Source organism: Loxodonta africana, chromosome 6 (genome assembly GCF_030014295.1).
Source record: "Loxodonta africana isolate mLoxAfr1 chromosome 6, mLoxAfr1.hap2, whole genome shotgun sequence".
Lineage (NCBI taxonomy): Eukaryota > Metazoa > Chordata > Mammalia > Proboscidea > Elephantidae > Loxodonta > Loxodonta africana.
The window spans coordinates 125,240,810-125,257,902 of record NC_087347.1 but is presented as its reverse complement, the minus strand read 5'-3'; the positions used below and the strand labels follow the sequence as shown (position 1 = coordinate 125,257,902).

At 36.6% G+C, this 17,093-nt stretch overlaps 1 protein-coding gene across 8 annotated transcripts in view; it reads right to left on the bottom strand.

Moving 5' to 3' along the window:
- Positions 1–2,909: 2,909 nt before the first annotated feature.
- The window catches only part of PTPN4 (protein tyrosine phosphatase non-receptor type 4), a 239,006-nt gene continuing 224,822 nt past the window's right edge, over positions 2,910–17,093 (bottom strand). For 3 of the 8 annotated variants that reach the window (XM_064287297.1, XM_064287296.1, XM_064287298.1), the window contains one exon: positions 2,912–12,418. In XM_064287297.1, coding sequence (XP_064143367.1) covers positions 12,332–12,418 — 87 coding nt within the window. In that variant the 3' untranslated portion in view covers positions 2,912–12,331. Of the gene's footprint in view, positions 12,419–17,093 lie in introns of all 8 variants that reach the window. The other 5 variants (XM_064287303.1, XM_064287295.1, XM_064287300.1 and 2 more) reach the window with 5 other exon arrangements.

The window sequence follows — 17,093 nt, the reverse complement described above, 5'->3', positions numbered from 1 at the left end:
ATCTTACTAATTATATGAAAGAAAATATTATATATCAGGAGCCCTGGTGGTGCAGTGGTTAAGAGCTTGGACTGCTAACCAAAAGGTTGGCAGTTTGAATCCACCAGCTGCTCCTTGGAAACCCTATGGGGCAGTTCTATTGTGTCCTATAGGGTCACTAATAGTTGATATCGACTCAAGGACAACAGGCTTTTAAAAAATATATTATTACTATATATCAATTCACAGTCTACTCTGTAATGTGAGTTTCTGCATCTCCATCCTTTGCTGGGCATTAGGAGTCTATTGTTGTTGTTAGATTCCATCCAGTTGGTCCCGATTCATAGCGACCCTATGTACAACAGGATGAAACACTGCCCGGTTCTGCACCATCCTCATAATTCTTGTTACTCTTGAGCCCAATGTTGCAGCCACTGTGTCAATCCATGTCATTGAGGGTCTTCCTCTTTTTCGCTGAACCTCTACTCTACCAAGCATGATGTCCTTTTAATACCCAGTAGAGATGGAGACACTCATGTACGTTATTGATTAGATTGTAAATTGATACGTAATTTTGGACGCCAATTTAACAATATCAATTAAAAAACAAGCAAAAAACATGGTGGACTTAGCAATTTCACAGATATTTACTCAAGATAAGTGAAAATGTATGTCCACAAGAAGACTTGTTACAGGGATATTCAAAGCATATTTATTGGTAATAACAAAAAAACAGAAACATCTTGGAATCCATTAAAATGAGGCTGTAAATGAACTGTTAGGTTGCTGTCAGGTGGAATCCACTTGACTACAACAGGTTTTTTTTTTTTTTTTTTTGGCTTATTCATGTAATAATAAGAAACAAACAAGAAGCACTGATGAATCTCAGAAACACCAAGTGAAACAAATCTTAATCATTCCAATTATATAAACGGACTTCATCATTCCACTGATACCTAGCTCTAGAACAGGCTAATTAATCCATAGTGTAAAAAATCAAAACAGCGATTTCGAGGGGGTGGGGTGGGTAGAGGTGACAGCATGGGTTGACTGGTGTCACGGATTCGATTGTGTTCCCCCAAAATATCTGCCAACTTAGCTGGACCATGAATCTCAGTATTGTGTGATTGTCCACAATTTTATGTGATTTTCCTATGTGTCGTAAATCCTATCACTATCATGTAATAAGATGGATTAGTGGCAGTTATACTGATGAGGTCTACTAGATTAGGTAGTGTCTTAAGCCAATCCCTTTTGAGATATAAGAGAGAGAAGCAAGCAGAGACAGGGGACCTCATATCGCCAAGAAAGCAGTGCCAGAAGCCAAGTGCATTCTTTGGCCCTGAGGTTCCTGTGCTGAGATACTCCCAGACCCAGGGACGACTGATGATGAGGACCTTCCTCTGGAGCTGACAGAAAGAGAAAGGCTTTCCCTGGAGCCGTTGTCCCGAATTCAGACTTCTAGCCTACCAGACTATGAGGGAATAAACTTCTCTGTTAAAGCCATCCACTTGTGATATTTCTGTTATAGCAGCACTAGAGGCTAAGACAACTGGTAAGAGGCAAAAGTGAACTTTCTGGAGTGATGGGTAACCTTTTGTTTTTTGATACGTGTTTGGGTCATACAGATATACATATTTGTTAAAACTTACTGAAAGGTAAAATTAATATTTGCTTATATTTTATGTAGAAAAAAGAGGCATAAGCAAATACTGAACACTAGTTAATGATATGAACACTGAAGTGCTTAGGATTGAACTACTGATTTGGGCAGCTCACTTGGAAATGCATTAAAAAAAAAAAGGTGGCTTGATGGATGGAGGGCCTTAGATGGGCAGATATAAGATAAAGCAAATACAGCAAAATGTTTATTGTAGACTTTAGGCAAGGGACATATAGATGTTCACTGCCCAATTCTTTCATCTTTTTTGTCTGTTTGAAAATTATCCTAGTAAAACATTGAGGGAAAAGTTAAATACAGTTGACTTGTATGTACAAACATGATGTAAAAGAAAAAGAGTGCATAAAAGAATGTTAACTGTAGCATTGCTTTTAATAGGAAACATTTGAAAACTGTCCAAATACTTACCGGTTGAGGAATTGTTACATAAATGGTGGTAGAAACCCACATATCTGATGGGATCAGAGCTGGTAGTTGGTGGGTTAAATGGAAAATCATTTAAAGGAAGAATAAAAAAATACATGAACTTTGTTTTAGCTTAAAACATATAAATGTATATCCAAATTGTGATTCTTTTATGTAGGGTGAAAGCTTTTTCTTTGGGTTTGAGTCCACGGATAATCCCTTAGCTTTTCCTGTAAAAAACACACCCCAAGTGCATTATCTATATTTGTCGGTCTCTCATAGCTGTTCTGCTGATTCCTACTTTTAAGTCAAATTATTTTTAAATTTAATACTTAAAAATTTTAACGACATCTTTATAAGGCTTTCGAAACCAAACCAAACCTGAACCTTTCCTTTCACCCTCCATTTCAGGGGCTTATGTAATATGTAATTCTTTAAATGACATACTAAAGACTAAGTCGTATATGTAGGGCAGGAAATAAACACAACTGACGTTGATAAATTTAAACTTAACTGATGGAACTGGAGGAGCTCCAGCAAAACTGAGACCAGAGAGCCAATTTACTGGGTAGGTCATTGGGACGGTGGTTAAGAAAGCTCAGCCACAAACGCAATGTCACTAGGAACGAAAGAGAAGCCTTCCAAGGTATACCCCAGACTCGGAAGTCATTAAGGAGATTGATACATTTATATTAAAATGTACTAAAAATGTGGGGATACTCTCCCCTTCCCCAAAGTCAAAGACAGCACACTATGAAAATGCTTTTGCAATTGACATATGACTAGAAAACATGTAAAAAAAAAAAAAAAAAATGGGCACAGCAGCGCTTACGGAAATATCTCGCGGGTGGAGGCTGCAGTTGGCAAATGTAGAAGGCTTGTGTTATTTGCCTACAAATATGGCGATTTCTTTAATTTCCAACATTTCATATGAGTAAAAATTTGAACCCAATAGAAAAACCTACCCAGGATATCAATACGGAATTTACAGCAAAAGAAATACAAGGGATCAATAGTATAACAAACTGTTTAACCTCCTGACTTGCGGAAGAGAAGAAACGCAGGTCAAGATGCTATTATTTCATCTATGAGATAAGCAAATAACTTTGGTACCAGTGATCATAAGAACGTGGAGAAACAGGCATTATCATGTTTTGGTGGAAACACAAACTGGTGCCATCTCCTTGGAAAAAATGAAATATTCATTAATTAAAATTAAAAAATGCAGGTGCCCTGTGACCTGGCAAGCCTACTGGTAGAAATTTACCTATGGATACATTTGCAATAATAAACAAAAATAGTTCCATAAGGATGTTTTTGGAGCCTTGTTTGTAAAAGTACAAGCTGTAGACAATCTAAGGGTCTATCGAGAAATTAAATTATGGTGGATTCATATGATGGAGTACTAGGCAATGATTACCAAGAATGAAGTAGCCTTGAATATGCTGATATGGGAATGTTGCCAAGATACATTAATTGAAAAAGCAAGCTGCTAAATATACTGTACAATCCCTTTGGCATTAATTAATGTATACATACACACACAGGCATGCCCAGAAAAAATACATAAAACTCATAACGTCATTGGCTCGAGGGACCCTTTTTTAGAGGTAGGGGATGGGGAAGGGGCTTTCACCATGCATCTTGGACCTTTCTTATGCTGTTTGAATTTTTATTACCATGTACACAAGGACAGACACATGGTAAAATCATAAATCTTTACTTTTGACTTCTTGTCTATTACCTTTTTTCTGAGTACTTTTCTTCTAGGTAGAAAATGGTATCCCAACTGCCCTTGGGGAAGGTATGAAGCCAGATGACTTCAGGTTTAGAAAGAGAGGTACTTGGTTTTGACTGAGAGGGTCTTATATGAGGATGACCGTAACCAGAATGGAATGGCTGGTGCTGAGAGGAGGCAAGCAGTGGCCATAGTGAAGGAAGAACTTCTCTGAGACATTCCCTAATCTTCTACATCCCATCTCCCCCCAGCACATCCATTATCGGAGTCAGTGATTCCAGAAACAAATTTCACACTGAGCATTCTCCCAGTTCCCTCTACTGGTCACCCATTCATGAATATAACCATTTTGAGAGACGTCAGACAAACAACTCCCATAAAATAATCTTCAAAACTCCTAGATCTTACATTACAAAAGCACATCTTTATTTTGCCATTGAACAATAGTGTCACAGCTAGAGTTTTTTCACGTTTGTACCTGAACAACTATTTCTCAATCAAAATGAAATATGGCCAACAAAGTTTGTGTAATAGCATTGTACAGAACATAAATTGTTCTTAAGATTGAAACAGTTTTAATGCAAACCAGCATTTTTTCTGTTTGCGCTTAGTAGTTGTAGATCTTTCCCCCCATGAATTAGCATTAGGAATTTTAATTTCTCACTGATATTGAGACAAATATAGATGGCCTTTCAAGCATACATTTAGCTGCAATGACAGACACATAGCATCGTGATGATTTCACAGTACCCAGTGTTGACCAAATTCAAGCTCGTACATTTTGAATGAACCCTTAGCTTCTTTGCCTCCTAATTATGAAGACAAAACCATATGGAGACATTTTTGTGACACTGGGGGAGAAAGTCTAAAAAATGCTGGGGCTAATCCATTCGCTACTAGTTCAGCAGCATCAAATACAAAATGACAGCAGAAATGTAAAACTGTAATCAGGAAACAAACTAGCCTTTTAACTAAATGACTTTTTCTCCCTTCATATTTACATATAGCACCTGTTATAAGAAAAAAAATCCCAAATTAAAATACCCTCTACATAGAAATAATTATTTGTAAAGTTACTACTTAAAAATATCATTTGATGAGTATATAATAAACTATCTGTAGAAAATAAAGACAAGGACTTCTTATTTGAAAAGATTACAATATGGATTGTAACTGAAATGTCCCGATGCTTTAGGAACACTGGATTGGACTTTTTTTTTTTAAGCAGATACATTTTAACGGCAGAAAATAAAAACAGCTTAATGTAAACTGTTTTAGCCTCTTAAATCTTATCCTTCGGTACATATACAGTGTCAGGATTTTTGCACGCTTAAACTTACTTGAAGGAGCTTTGGTGGTGCAAACAGTTAAGCGCTTGACCATTGATGGAAAGGTTGGTAGTTTGAACCCATCCAGCAGCTCCTTGGGAGAAACCTGTCGATTTGCTTCCATAAAGGTAAGAGCCAAGAAAGCCCTACAGGGCAGTTCTACTGTGTCGCAGGGGGTCACTATGAGCTGATATAGACTCGACGGTAGCTAACATGTGCTGTGGTATCTACTTAACCCTTAGGTACAAAAGAAAACAGATTTCTAAGTATTCACATAATGTATAAAAAAATGCAACGCAGAAATGTTTATCAGAAACCAAGCTTGGCTGAAGCAAGACAGTCAACTGGGTAGTCTTTATTGTACAAAATAAATTACAGAAAAGTAGCACAGCTAAGATCCCACAAATTACCTCTTAAATATCAAATACGCTATCAAGAGATCATTGTAAAGCATTTCAAGTTGGGTCCAATCCAATGTTCTATGTACTAATCAATTTTTTCCATATTTACAAAACTCCTAGGATAGTTTTTATTTTAAATGTATAAATTAAGTCAGTAGTAAGCATGAAATAAAGTGCTACTATTTTAAATTCAAGACATCAATTTTAGCACTGAAGTTTAATCTACGCTATAGAATACCAGGAAAAATGAATATTCTTGTCAACTCTCTGAAGGATGGTAAAAGATGGGTGCCAGAGAATCCCAAAACTGGGTTGGAAAAATTTCTTTGCCCAGGAAGGTCAATAACTGGTACATTGCAATTCAGGAATAGAAAGGAAAAACTTCTTTTAATAAAATGGGAAACGGGCTCAACTGGGACTGTGGTGGATTTAGGGAACCATAAATCGGCATCTATTTGGGTCTAAGGGTTTGAGCAGGGCTATGTCCACCTTGATGGCTTCCTGGTAATAATTTTATTTTAGCAATGTGCCATTTTACTGAAGGTTGTCACAAATGGTAGTTGCTAAATTTTGGGAACGCCAGGGTTGAAGGAGACTGATATAACCTTAAGTTGTTTAGGGTATTTACCTCACAAAGAGTCTACTGGAAATGGAAACCAGTGATTTTTAAAATAGTTAGAAGGTTGGGTGGAGTCAAAATAATGAAGCCCTCGTTGATTCAAGTTTAATGAGTGATAAATAATAAATACTACCTTTTACAGAAGATCCTGGACAAAAACAGCATGCCTAAAGAAGGTGGTTTAAAATGTTGCTGTTGTTGTTCAGCTGAATTAATAAACCCTTAAAAAAAAAAATTTTTTTTTTTTTTTTTTTTTTTAAGTATATGTCGGCACTGCTACAAGTCAGAGTGGCGTACATCCTTCTGTCTGGACACTGAGAACAAAAGGGCCAAACCGTTCCCAGGGCAGGTGCCTCTGTACGTATTCACCGCGGTCAATCTTTGGCACAGCTTTCTGGCTTCAGCAAAGTCACATTCTCACAATGACATCCTCACTTGTGGCCGCCACAGTGACAAAGCCTGGGAACTCTGCTCCAATGTAAACGCGTGCAGTGGCACATTAACCCTCACGCATACTCCAGAGAAGTCTAGAATTCAATTATTCTCCATTTAAAAACAGGAAGTGCAAACTTCTTTGAAATTTCCTACCTTAGAGCCCAAACAAGGAAGAAGAAAAAAAGCCCCCAAAACCCCACAGTGTACATTATTACTTGAGATATGCTTCAATAATGGTTTTTCTTGTTTATGATAAAAATTACCTTTTTCTTCTTAAATTGCATTTTGTCTAATGGAGTGTAATATATTTTTTCCTTCCTTCTTTTCAATCTCTTGCTGACCTTTTTTTTTTTTTAAACAAAGAGTATCCTTAGAATCAAAGTCATAATTCTAAAAACATTTGAAAGATACATTCATGTTCTCTACAGCATGAAAGACATACAAATACCATTTTTCTCTTTACAATGAAGTAAAAGAAGTGAACAGTTTTTAACTTTTGTTCATAGAAAAATAGTTTCTGTATCATTTTACACCACGACAGATAGGAAAATTCTACAGTGTTCAGCCGACACATTTTTTGAGCCTAACAAGGCTTCCAAGCATTTTCTTTCTTATACTGGAAATATTAAAAGGTGTCAGGAAGTTAAACTTTTGAACTCTCCCTTAAAACTGTAATCTTTAACTTGCAATATTGCTAATACTTTTCACCTTTGTAAATTAAACAAACGAACAAAAATTTGGTTTACGTATTTATGCACGGAACCAGATCTAACCAATGTTGATGGACTGCTCCCCAGGAGATAACACTCCTGGATGCCCACTTAATTTAGATTACTAAAATAAAAATGACTACAAAACTTCAGAAATTAACAGTATACTGCAGTAGGAAAACATATAAATAAATAGCAGCACATCTAGCTATGGAAACAGAAATAACTATTTGGTGTCTACCCACCACAGCTTCACCAAGATCATAAAAATAAAATGATAAGTAATTCCTGGCTGACATAGGGCTTTTTTTTCTTTTAATAACTTTGAAAGGCTTATTGTAGTAATTGCTACTAAGAATAAATGGACTCTATGTGTAATAAAATATTGTGGATGGTAATAGTTGCAGACATTATAAAGTAAGTTGAACCCAAAACATACAATTCAGTGATTAATTTCATAGGTTCTTTGTAAAACTGGGGAGATTATCTATTAGCAATGATACCTCAGAAAAGTTTTTGGATTATGTAAATTTCTTCGTATCTATACAATTTTCTAAGTATTTCACAAAGTCATTGCTATAACTTGTAATCACACTGAGACATCAATACACATTTACCAACAGATCAGTAACTCTGATATTTGATAAAATGAATCCCAGTGGGTTTTAATAACATACCTATTCCACGTAGAGGGAACACCACAAAAAATGGTTCCAGAAATGGAGGCTGGGTGGCTGAAGCCAATGTGAAGTGTAAATGACATTAATATAAAGTCAGTTACTTTTCTGATGTGACAGCTTACATAAAAAGCATGCTGTAGCATAATTTATCCATGTCTTGTCATATTATTAAGACATATTTATTCCAACAAAAAATTACCATCAAGTATTTATTATTTATAAGTGACTTAAAACCAAATTCATCTGAACTACAAAATAACCACTACGATAATAGAGAGCCTGTAAACATTTCCCACATTATTGTGGTATAAATAATTCTTGTAAATTCAAAACTACTTTGGCAACCTTATCATCAGAATATTTAAATATTCAAAATACAAATATTAAACGGCACGTTATGAATTCTTGTTTGTGTCTCCCTTCTCGATAAGATTTTAAAACAAGTAATGCTTTAATTCTATTACACGTTCACAACAGGAACATAAATTGATTATAAATGTACATACGTCCTAAATCTTTGCTTTAGGTTTTAAGTGCTTTTAAAAATTAGTCCTCTAATTTGCAGTCCAGGATGTTTTCATACTGCATGTATGTGAGCCTAAATGCTTTACAGGAGCTTATGTTCTATCCGGGAAGCATGACTAGCGAACTGGGTCACCGTCCTAGTTAGGATCACTTTCTGAAGCCTAGTTATTTTCTAACTTAGGTGACATCTTCTAAGGTCACCATAGTTATTAAGTGAAAACACTGCCTGCTTATGCTTCTCTGAGCTGAAACAGACTAAAAGTCACAAGAATTTATGATATTTACATAGGTTATAATTTACTGAAGTCCTAGTAGAATATGGAGAACACCCGACTGATGAGAACCGGGAAACTCAGATTGTAGAAAACCAGGCTCTGCGAAGTCACCTAATCTTGTGGGCCCTCTGTTTTTCTGCCTGTAAGGTGGTGGAGGGGGAAAAAGGCCGTATAAAATCTTGCAAGTCCCTTTCAGCTCTCAAGTTTTATTACTCCTGGTGGAGACAGAAGACTTTTGCTCAAATACCTGATTAGAGCGGATCAGACCTACCAGCAGATTACAGACAACTCTATAGTTAAAACAATCCTTTGCTCCTGTTTGTGTGCATTAGCCATTGTGAAATGCACACACAGATGCACAGAAGTCTTTCTATGTGTGTATGGTAGTATTTGAAACCTTCAAGGAACTGTTTTAATGGCTTAACATTTACATATTTGAAGTCAGTTTTCATATGATAAATATTCTCTTTACTCCTACTCAAAAGGATCCTCCCTGTTTACTCCTCCCACTTACATTAGCAGGCCACACAAAAGGAATAGTTTCTTAGGCTGTTTACCCTGCCTCTGTTTTGAATAGATGCACTGGCTTAACAAATACTACCAATTCCTTTCCCTGGGGAATATAAAGTCTACTCCAAGATATTCCTAATCCTATGGACACAGTGCTGATACAAATCAGATGCTCAATACACATGGAAAAGCCACCCCAAATCGGAGGCAAAGGTTGACACAAATACTTCTTAGCATTTAGAAAAGTCTACTGATCATCAGTATCTCTTTCCACTTGTCAGAATAGAAATCAGCATTGCTTTCTTGAGTGTGTGTGTGGGGAGCGATGGTGGAGGTGTGGGGTAGCCAGAGGAGGGGGAAACTAGCTTAGATACAGGAAATCTGGGCTTTTACCACACAAAACTGCATTGATATGGGTGGGGTCTAGAACTATCCAAAGTCTGAAAGCTAGGATTATCCTTAGAAACCTATTTAGATTACTAATAAACAGGTCAAAAAATTCTTAGGTGTGCTGGATAAAGTCTTATCTTTTGGGTGAACGGGGAAACATAATTAGCATATTCATTTTAAGAAGGTGTGAAGGACAATTTATTTTACACTTAAGGAAGATCCTAATAAACACGCTTTTAAAAAAGGATCTTTCTGTACATAAAAATACTGATAGAGGGTGGCTCCCAGGTGAAAATTCATACATGAGAAATTCAAATGTAATTCTAAACTTCTAATACATTGTCATTTAAAGATAGGCATGAATGATTAGAAAAAGGCAGCAGTACTCATTGCCAACAAATTACCAGAGTTACTCTCAGAAGTGTAGACCAAACCTTAAATTAAAGAACATGCCAACCATGGCATCTGTTGGTTTACATCTACACAGCTATCTCTTTTTGTCTATGTTACCATGTTCTGTCTATACAGTACGAATACTCCGGTGAAAAGCGACTGCTAAACCAGTTATGTAATATGTAGACCTCCCCCAGCACGGTCTTATGTTTTCAGTTTTCAACTTATCGTGGTGCCACATAGCAACCTAATTTATCTGTTGGTAGAGAATGGAATGTTTAAATAAGATTATGGTTATTTACTATCTTACACTCTCTTGATTATAAAATCTGGAAATAGATAAGAGAATTTCTCTTTGACATAAAGGCTATGTTTACTTCTCTCTTTAAACAAATTTTAAAATGATAATTTATTTGGTGTCTTGGTTATTAATGTTTAGAAGCGTAACTTCTAAAAATTATTATTATGATTTTTCAACACTTGGAAATACTATCATTTAGACTATACTGAAGTTTCTTAAACATACGTTTTTTTCTCATACTAAATGGCATTCCAAAATAGCTATCATTTGACTCTAAATTTTATCAAGACTATAGAGAAATATTAAAAAAACCATTGATATTTAAATCTATTTTGACGACAATCCATATAAAATAATTGTGTAAAGTAATGTTTGAGCAGGTGAGCAACTTTTCACTCATTGAACTGGCTCTTAAAAATAAAACAGAAACCTGAAGAGGAAAATATATACATCCTTACAGGGAAATCAGATCTTCCACCAGGCTGGACAACCAGAACTCTCCTTATTAACATGCTTATAATTTAAATAAGTATGTATAAACTGGAGCAATTTAACTGTACACAAAAATGACAAGAAACCCTCATTACGGTTACTGAGTGATTACAGGTAGAAACAAGTCAAAACGTTTCATTCCTCATTTGAAGCATCCCAACCAGTGTGAACAAAGCTTGATATGAACTGAAACGAACTCTGAAAAGTAATCATTTGGCTAAAAAAAAAAACAAATTTTTTGTTTTGGTTAGCAATAGGAATAAATCATGATCAACTGTTGTAACTTTACCTTAGAGGATCAATATGTTTAACTTTTATGTGCATGTTAGATACCACATCTAAAAGCAGTGACAAAAGAAATATGAAATCTGAAGAATACAGCATCTTTTTATGTGGAACTGCTAAACTTAACCCCTGTCCCCCAGTAAAGGAATGAGCACATTTTGAAAGATTCCATAGCAGCAGAGCGTTCACTCAAAAGAACACAAGTTATCTTTCGCTTTTTATGGCAAAGTACAAGCATTGAGTTCAGAATGAAAGCAAGAGAATTTCCTTACCCTTCTTTAACTGTGTAACTATCAATACAAGAGGCTGTTTTTATGATGTGAACGTCTTCAAAATTCATAAAAATGTAAGAATGTACAATATACATACATACCTCCTAGTGGGGTCAAATGAGTGCCTTTTCATTAGACGTACAAGGACATCTCAAGGCACTTTAGGGGTTAAGACACAATGCATGCATTCCTTTACATGGAGTATGTGAAATCACATGATTTGGAATAAGCCAGCCTTATGAGAAATATAAGTTACATTATTAAATCCGAGAAAATGCGTAGATTCATTAGTTCATGTTTATACTTCTACAAGATGCTGGTAAATGGACAATATGCAGCACTTCCTGGGAACAGTAAATTCCACCTTTCTTCTTATGAACAGCAGGTCTCTACAGGGGGAGTACAGGGAAAAATGTGCTGCATCCACAGGCAGTAAATTGGCTAATATTGAGAAGGATATTGCTAACATTTTAAAAATAAAATCTGAAAATTAGTATATAGTTAAGTACATGAATCACAGGAAAACACCATGGCCGACTCTTGATGTTTACTTCTTTCTGCTTTCAAGACACAGGTGTGTAACAGAGATGATGAGAACTCTGAACCCTGTCTGTGGCAATTCTACCAGGAGGGGTCTGCATGGCACCAACACAAAATTTCATAAATTACCCTGAACATACTCAGTTACTCTGTATTTGTTCGGAGCAAAGCATGAAATAGTCTTCAAATACATGAGTTATTGAGTTTGAGAGAGTGACTTTTTTAAATGTAAAGTGCAACAGTGCTGAAGTTTCCAAGTTTTTGTTAGTTCTTCATTTTTTGTTCAGACGCCATTTCCTGCAAGCAGTATTATGGCACAGTGACTGTAATGGAAAGCAGCTTTCCAACATGGGTTCCAGTCCTTTTGCTTTCTCATTTATTTGATGATGATGTTAAGGGTTTAACAAACCCTTCTTCATAGACTTTCAAAATAGCTTCACATACAAATCTGTATTGACTCTGAAAAATCAAACAGAAAACACAGAATTGATCAAAGAAACTAGAAAATAAAACAAGACAAACATCTCACATTAAAAGAAATGCAATTTAAAACTGCATAGAGATACCATTTCTACCAAAGACACTGGCAAAAGTAAAGAAGTATGACCGCATCCTTTTGTTGACAAAATCCTTGGATGTAAAATACTACAACCCTATGGAGGGGAATTTGGAAACATCCAACAAAATTAAATTAATTTACCCTTTGACCCAGCAATTCCACTTCTAAGAATCTATTCAAAAAATAAATTAGAACAAAAATCAAAAGGATGTGGGCACAAATGAGGCTACTGAATGCAGGATTATTTATAACAAAAAACTGAAACAACCCAAACTGTTGTTACTAACGGGCTGAGTGAGTAACCTACTGCGCATTCTCACCATGAAATCCTGCGTAGTGCATTACCGCGCATTCTCACCATGAAATCCTGCGTAGTGCATTACTGCGCATTCTCACCATGAAATCCTGCGTAGTGCACTGGCAAAAAAGGAGTCTACACACTGCTGCGGAATGATTCCAGGATGTTTTGTTAAGTAACAAAATGAAATAAAAACAAGAAAACCAAGGCAAAGTATATATATTATTTTTATGTAAGAAAAGGGGAGAAATCTATCAATCTGTCTATCTTTTGTATACAATAAAAAAAAAAAAGGAAAGTCATTAATAAAATGGTTTCCTTATAAAGGGAAAGAGGGACTATGGTGCAGGAGATGGACGGAGGCTAATTTGTTTTTTAAAATATACTGTTATTGATTAAATTACGTCCCCCCAAAATATGTGTTATAAATCCAAAGCCCCATGTCTGTGGTTATAATCCCATTTGGGAATGGGTTGTCTTTGTTACGTTAATGAGGCAGAATTAGTGAAGGATGTATCTTGAATTAATCTCTTTTGAGATATAAAAGAAATTAAACAAGCAAGTAGAGCTGAAATGGAGTAAGATAGATGCCAAGACACATGGAGATCTCCAAGGAGCCAGGAAGCAGAAGCTAAAGAGACAAGGACCTTCCCCCAGAGCCGACAGAGAAACCTTCCTCTACAGTCGGCGCTATATATTTGGACTCTAGCCTCCAACTGTAAGAAAATAAATTTCTGTTTGTTAAAGCCATCCACTTGTGGTATTTCTGTGATAGCTGCACTAGATAGCTAAGAATTTGGCATCAAAGGAGTGGGATGCTGCTCGTAACAGAAATGTGGAAGTGGTTCTGAAATTGGGTAATGGGTAGAAACTGTAAGTTTTAAGGTGTTTAATAGTAAAAGCCTAGACTCCCTTGAAGAGACTGTTGGTAGAACTGTGGGCATCAAAGACAATTCTGGTGAGGGGTCAGAAGGAAGGAAGGGGAGCTACAGAGCAAGTCTCTGTCGTCTCAGAGACTACACACCGTGTCAGCACAGAATGTGGCTGGAAATGCGGACAAACGTGCTTCTGTTGAGGCTTTAAAGAAAACGATGAACGTGTGTTTTTTTTTTTTTACATGGTAGCTAAAAGCTTGTTTTTTTTTACATGGTAGCTAAAAGCTTGCCTGAATTATGGTCAAATGTTTGGTAGAAGATAGAACTTATAAGTGATGAACTAACTTGGATATCTAGCTGAGATTTCTAAGCAAGATCTCAAAGTGGCCACATAGTTTCTTCTTGCTGCAAATAGGAAAACGGTAGTGGAAATGGACGGGCTTAGAAATAAACTGTGTAAAATGAAAACAGAACTTAAAGATTTGGAAAATTCTGTTGTACAAACTAAGGACATGTGCCCTAGAATGTTCACCAAGGACATAGCTATACAATCTTCTGTCAAAGAGATTAAGCCTGTGATTGATAGAACTAACCAATTACCAGAGCAGGAAGGAAACAGAGGAAGAACAAAGGGAAAAAAATGTTGTCTGCCCCTTGTAATTCTAAATGTGGGAAACAGGCCAAATGAGCTACATCTGTTGTCCTCCAAGAAAAGGACCATCTTTGGAATAGTGCAGAGATCATGCAGAACTGTTGGAAGGAGCGCAGGAAGCAGGTCCTTCTTGGTTTCGAGGAGTTGGACCTTCGCCAACTTGGTTCCAGAGTGTGGAGCTGCTGTTAAGGTGTGCCAGGGGAGTGGGGCCACTGCCCAAAGATGGGGTGGTGGGGACTCCATGCTCAAAGGGCAGAAGAATGGGGCCTGCCAGGGCCGAGAGGGTTGAGTTGCCACTCGGATAGGAGAATAAAAAATAGGGCTGCCTAAAGCTGAAGGAGCAGAGTTGAGATCCCAGAGGGCCTGGAACGTGGAGCTGAAGCCCAGGGCAGAGAGGCCTTCGCCCAGAATCCAGAGAGCATGGCCAATACCCAGAGTCTGGAGGGCGGGGCCATTGCTCAGAAAGTCTCAGAGAAGAGAGGATTATTTTTAAGACTTGAGAGCTAATGTAATTTGTTCTGCTGGGTTTGGACTTGCTTGGTGCCTGTTATCCCTTCTTTCCCTCCGATTTCTCCCATTTGTAATGGAAACGTCCTCCTTGTGCCTGTTGCACCGTTGTATTTCTACAAACAGGTAACTTGTAGTCTACATTTCAGAGGTTCACAGATGAAGAGGAATTCTGGCCCAGGATGAAATATGTCTAAAGTTTCACCAGTATTTGATTTAGATGATTCAGAAGACGAGACTTTGATTTTGGATGTGGAGTTGATTTAAGACTTTTGGAATGATGTGATGGGGTGAATGTGTTTTGCATGTGGCAAGGACACGAATTTTGGGGGGCCAAAGTATGGAATGATATGGACTGAATGATGTTTCCCTAAAATATGTGTTGTAAATCCTAACCCCTTTGCATGTAGTTATAATCCATTTAGGAATGGATTGTCTTTGTTATGTTAATAAGGCAGGATTATGCATCTTGAGTCAGTCTCTTTTGAGATATAGGAGAGATTATGAATAAGTGAACAGAGCTGATATGGGGTAAGATAGATGTCAAGACACATGGAGATCTCTAAAGAACCTGGAAGCAGAAGCTGAAGAGACGAGGACCTTCCTCCAGAGCTGACAGAGAGAGAAAGCCTTCCCCTAGAGCTGGTGCTCTGAATTCTGACTTCTAGTCTCCTGAACTGTGAGAAAATAAATTTCTGTTTGTTAAAGCTATCCACTTGTGGTATTTCTGTTATAGCACACTAGATAACTGAAACATATACCTTCCTTCTATTATAGATTTGACTTTGGAGTCATGTAAATACAGCACATAATTACAAAACTAATTAAAAAAACCCTAAAAGTTGAAAAGTAACACGAAACAAATCAACATTAAGTGTATATCTAGTTGACGGCATAACCACACAGAGAGGTGCTATTTCAGGTGACTTTAAAACTATAATTTGACTACAGAACTCTTGTAGGATATATCCTAAGGTTGAAAAAGAGCAGTGTTAAAAAACAAAGAAAACTCTTCAGCAATGGCATTGTCATTCCGAGACCATTGTGTAATGTGGAATAAAACACGTGAATACCTGTTATATTCTAAGGTTTCATTTCTTTTATTGTAGAACTAGTATTCCTGGTAAAGAAGAAAGGAGATAAAGATGTAAGATAGAAAACATTAAGTAAAAATGCTGTAGTCCTGAATTTATCAGAAGCTTCAGTTTGAACTTAAGATAAATTTATTTTCTTAGTTTTGGCAATTGAAGATTCCTAGAGACAGCTGCTAACCCAAAGCAATAAAAAAAACCCTAGTGCTCAGATTGTGGCCCCTAAAATAATTTCTCAATAAAAAGAAACAGGACTTCCTGGAGAAATTACTGATTCCAAGTCTGAGGCAGGAAAGGTACAACCGGGACCTAAAATCTCTTTTTGGATAGCAAAGACTCTATTAAAGACTACTGGGGTCTTGAGAAAAAGACATAGGATCCAACATGAATAGGCTCCCACTGGCGAAAAATGAGATAATTTGAACATCACTGTAAAAATTAACTACAATGGGTTAAAACATATCCAAAAACCAAACCAGTTAGCTAATGAATTTTTCTTTAAAGTACTCCAGCTAATAAACAAAGAAGGAATGACAGAATTAGAATATCATAATTTTGCAACACCAAGGAATTAATGAATGCAGGCAATGATCACCCAATGCTGCTAACATCATGAAAGACAGACATTATGTACATCTTGAAGGAAGACCAAATACCATCTAAGCTGCTTGAGCCTATAGATCCAATCAACCACCTTTAGGAAATACAGAGAACAGTATCTTGGTGGTGCAATTAGCAAAATCTAGACTCTGAGAAACTATAATAAACATAAAACCCGGTTTATTCATGAAATAAATTCCAAGGGGGGGAAAGATATGGAGGAAGAAGCTATAGATTAAAAGAAATTTAAGAGACATATAAACCAATCACACTGTCTGGAACTTATCAGAATTCCAGCTTTAGACAAACTATAAAAACCAAAACCAAAACCATTATGTATGAATACAGTTGCAAAAATCCGAAAGAAAACTCTAGCAAAAAAACAAGCAACTTACAAAAAAGATTATGTACCATGGACAAGTAATATTTATTCCAAAAATGCCAGGTTAGTTTGACATCCAAAAATCAATCAATGTTGTAAAAATGGCAGCTTAGTCAGACATACCACGCCGTTCCTTTACAGCAAAGACCCAAGAAACAAAATGAAACCGA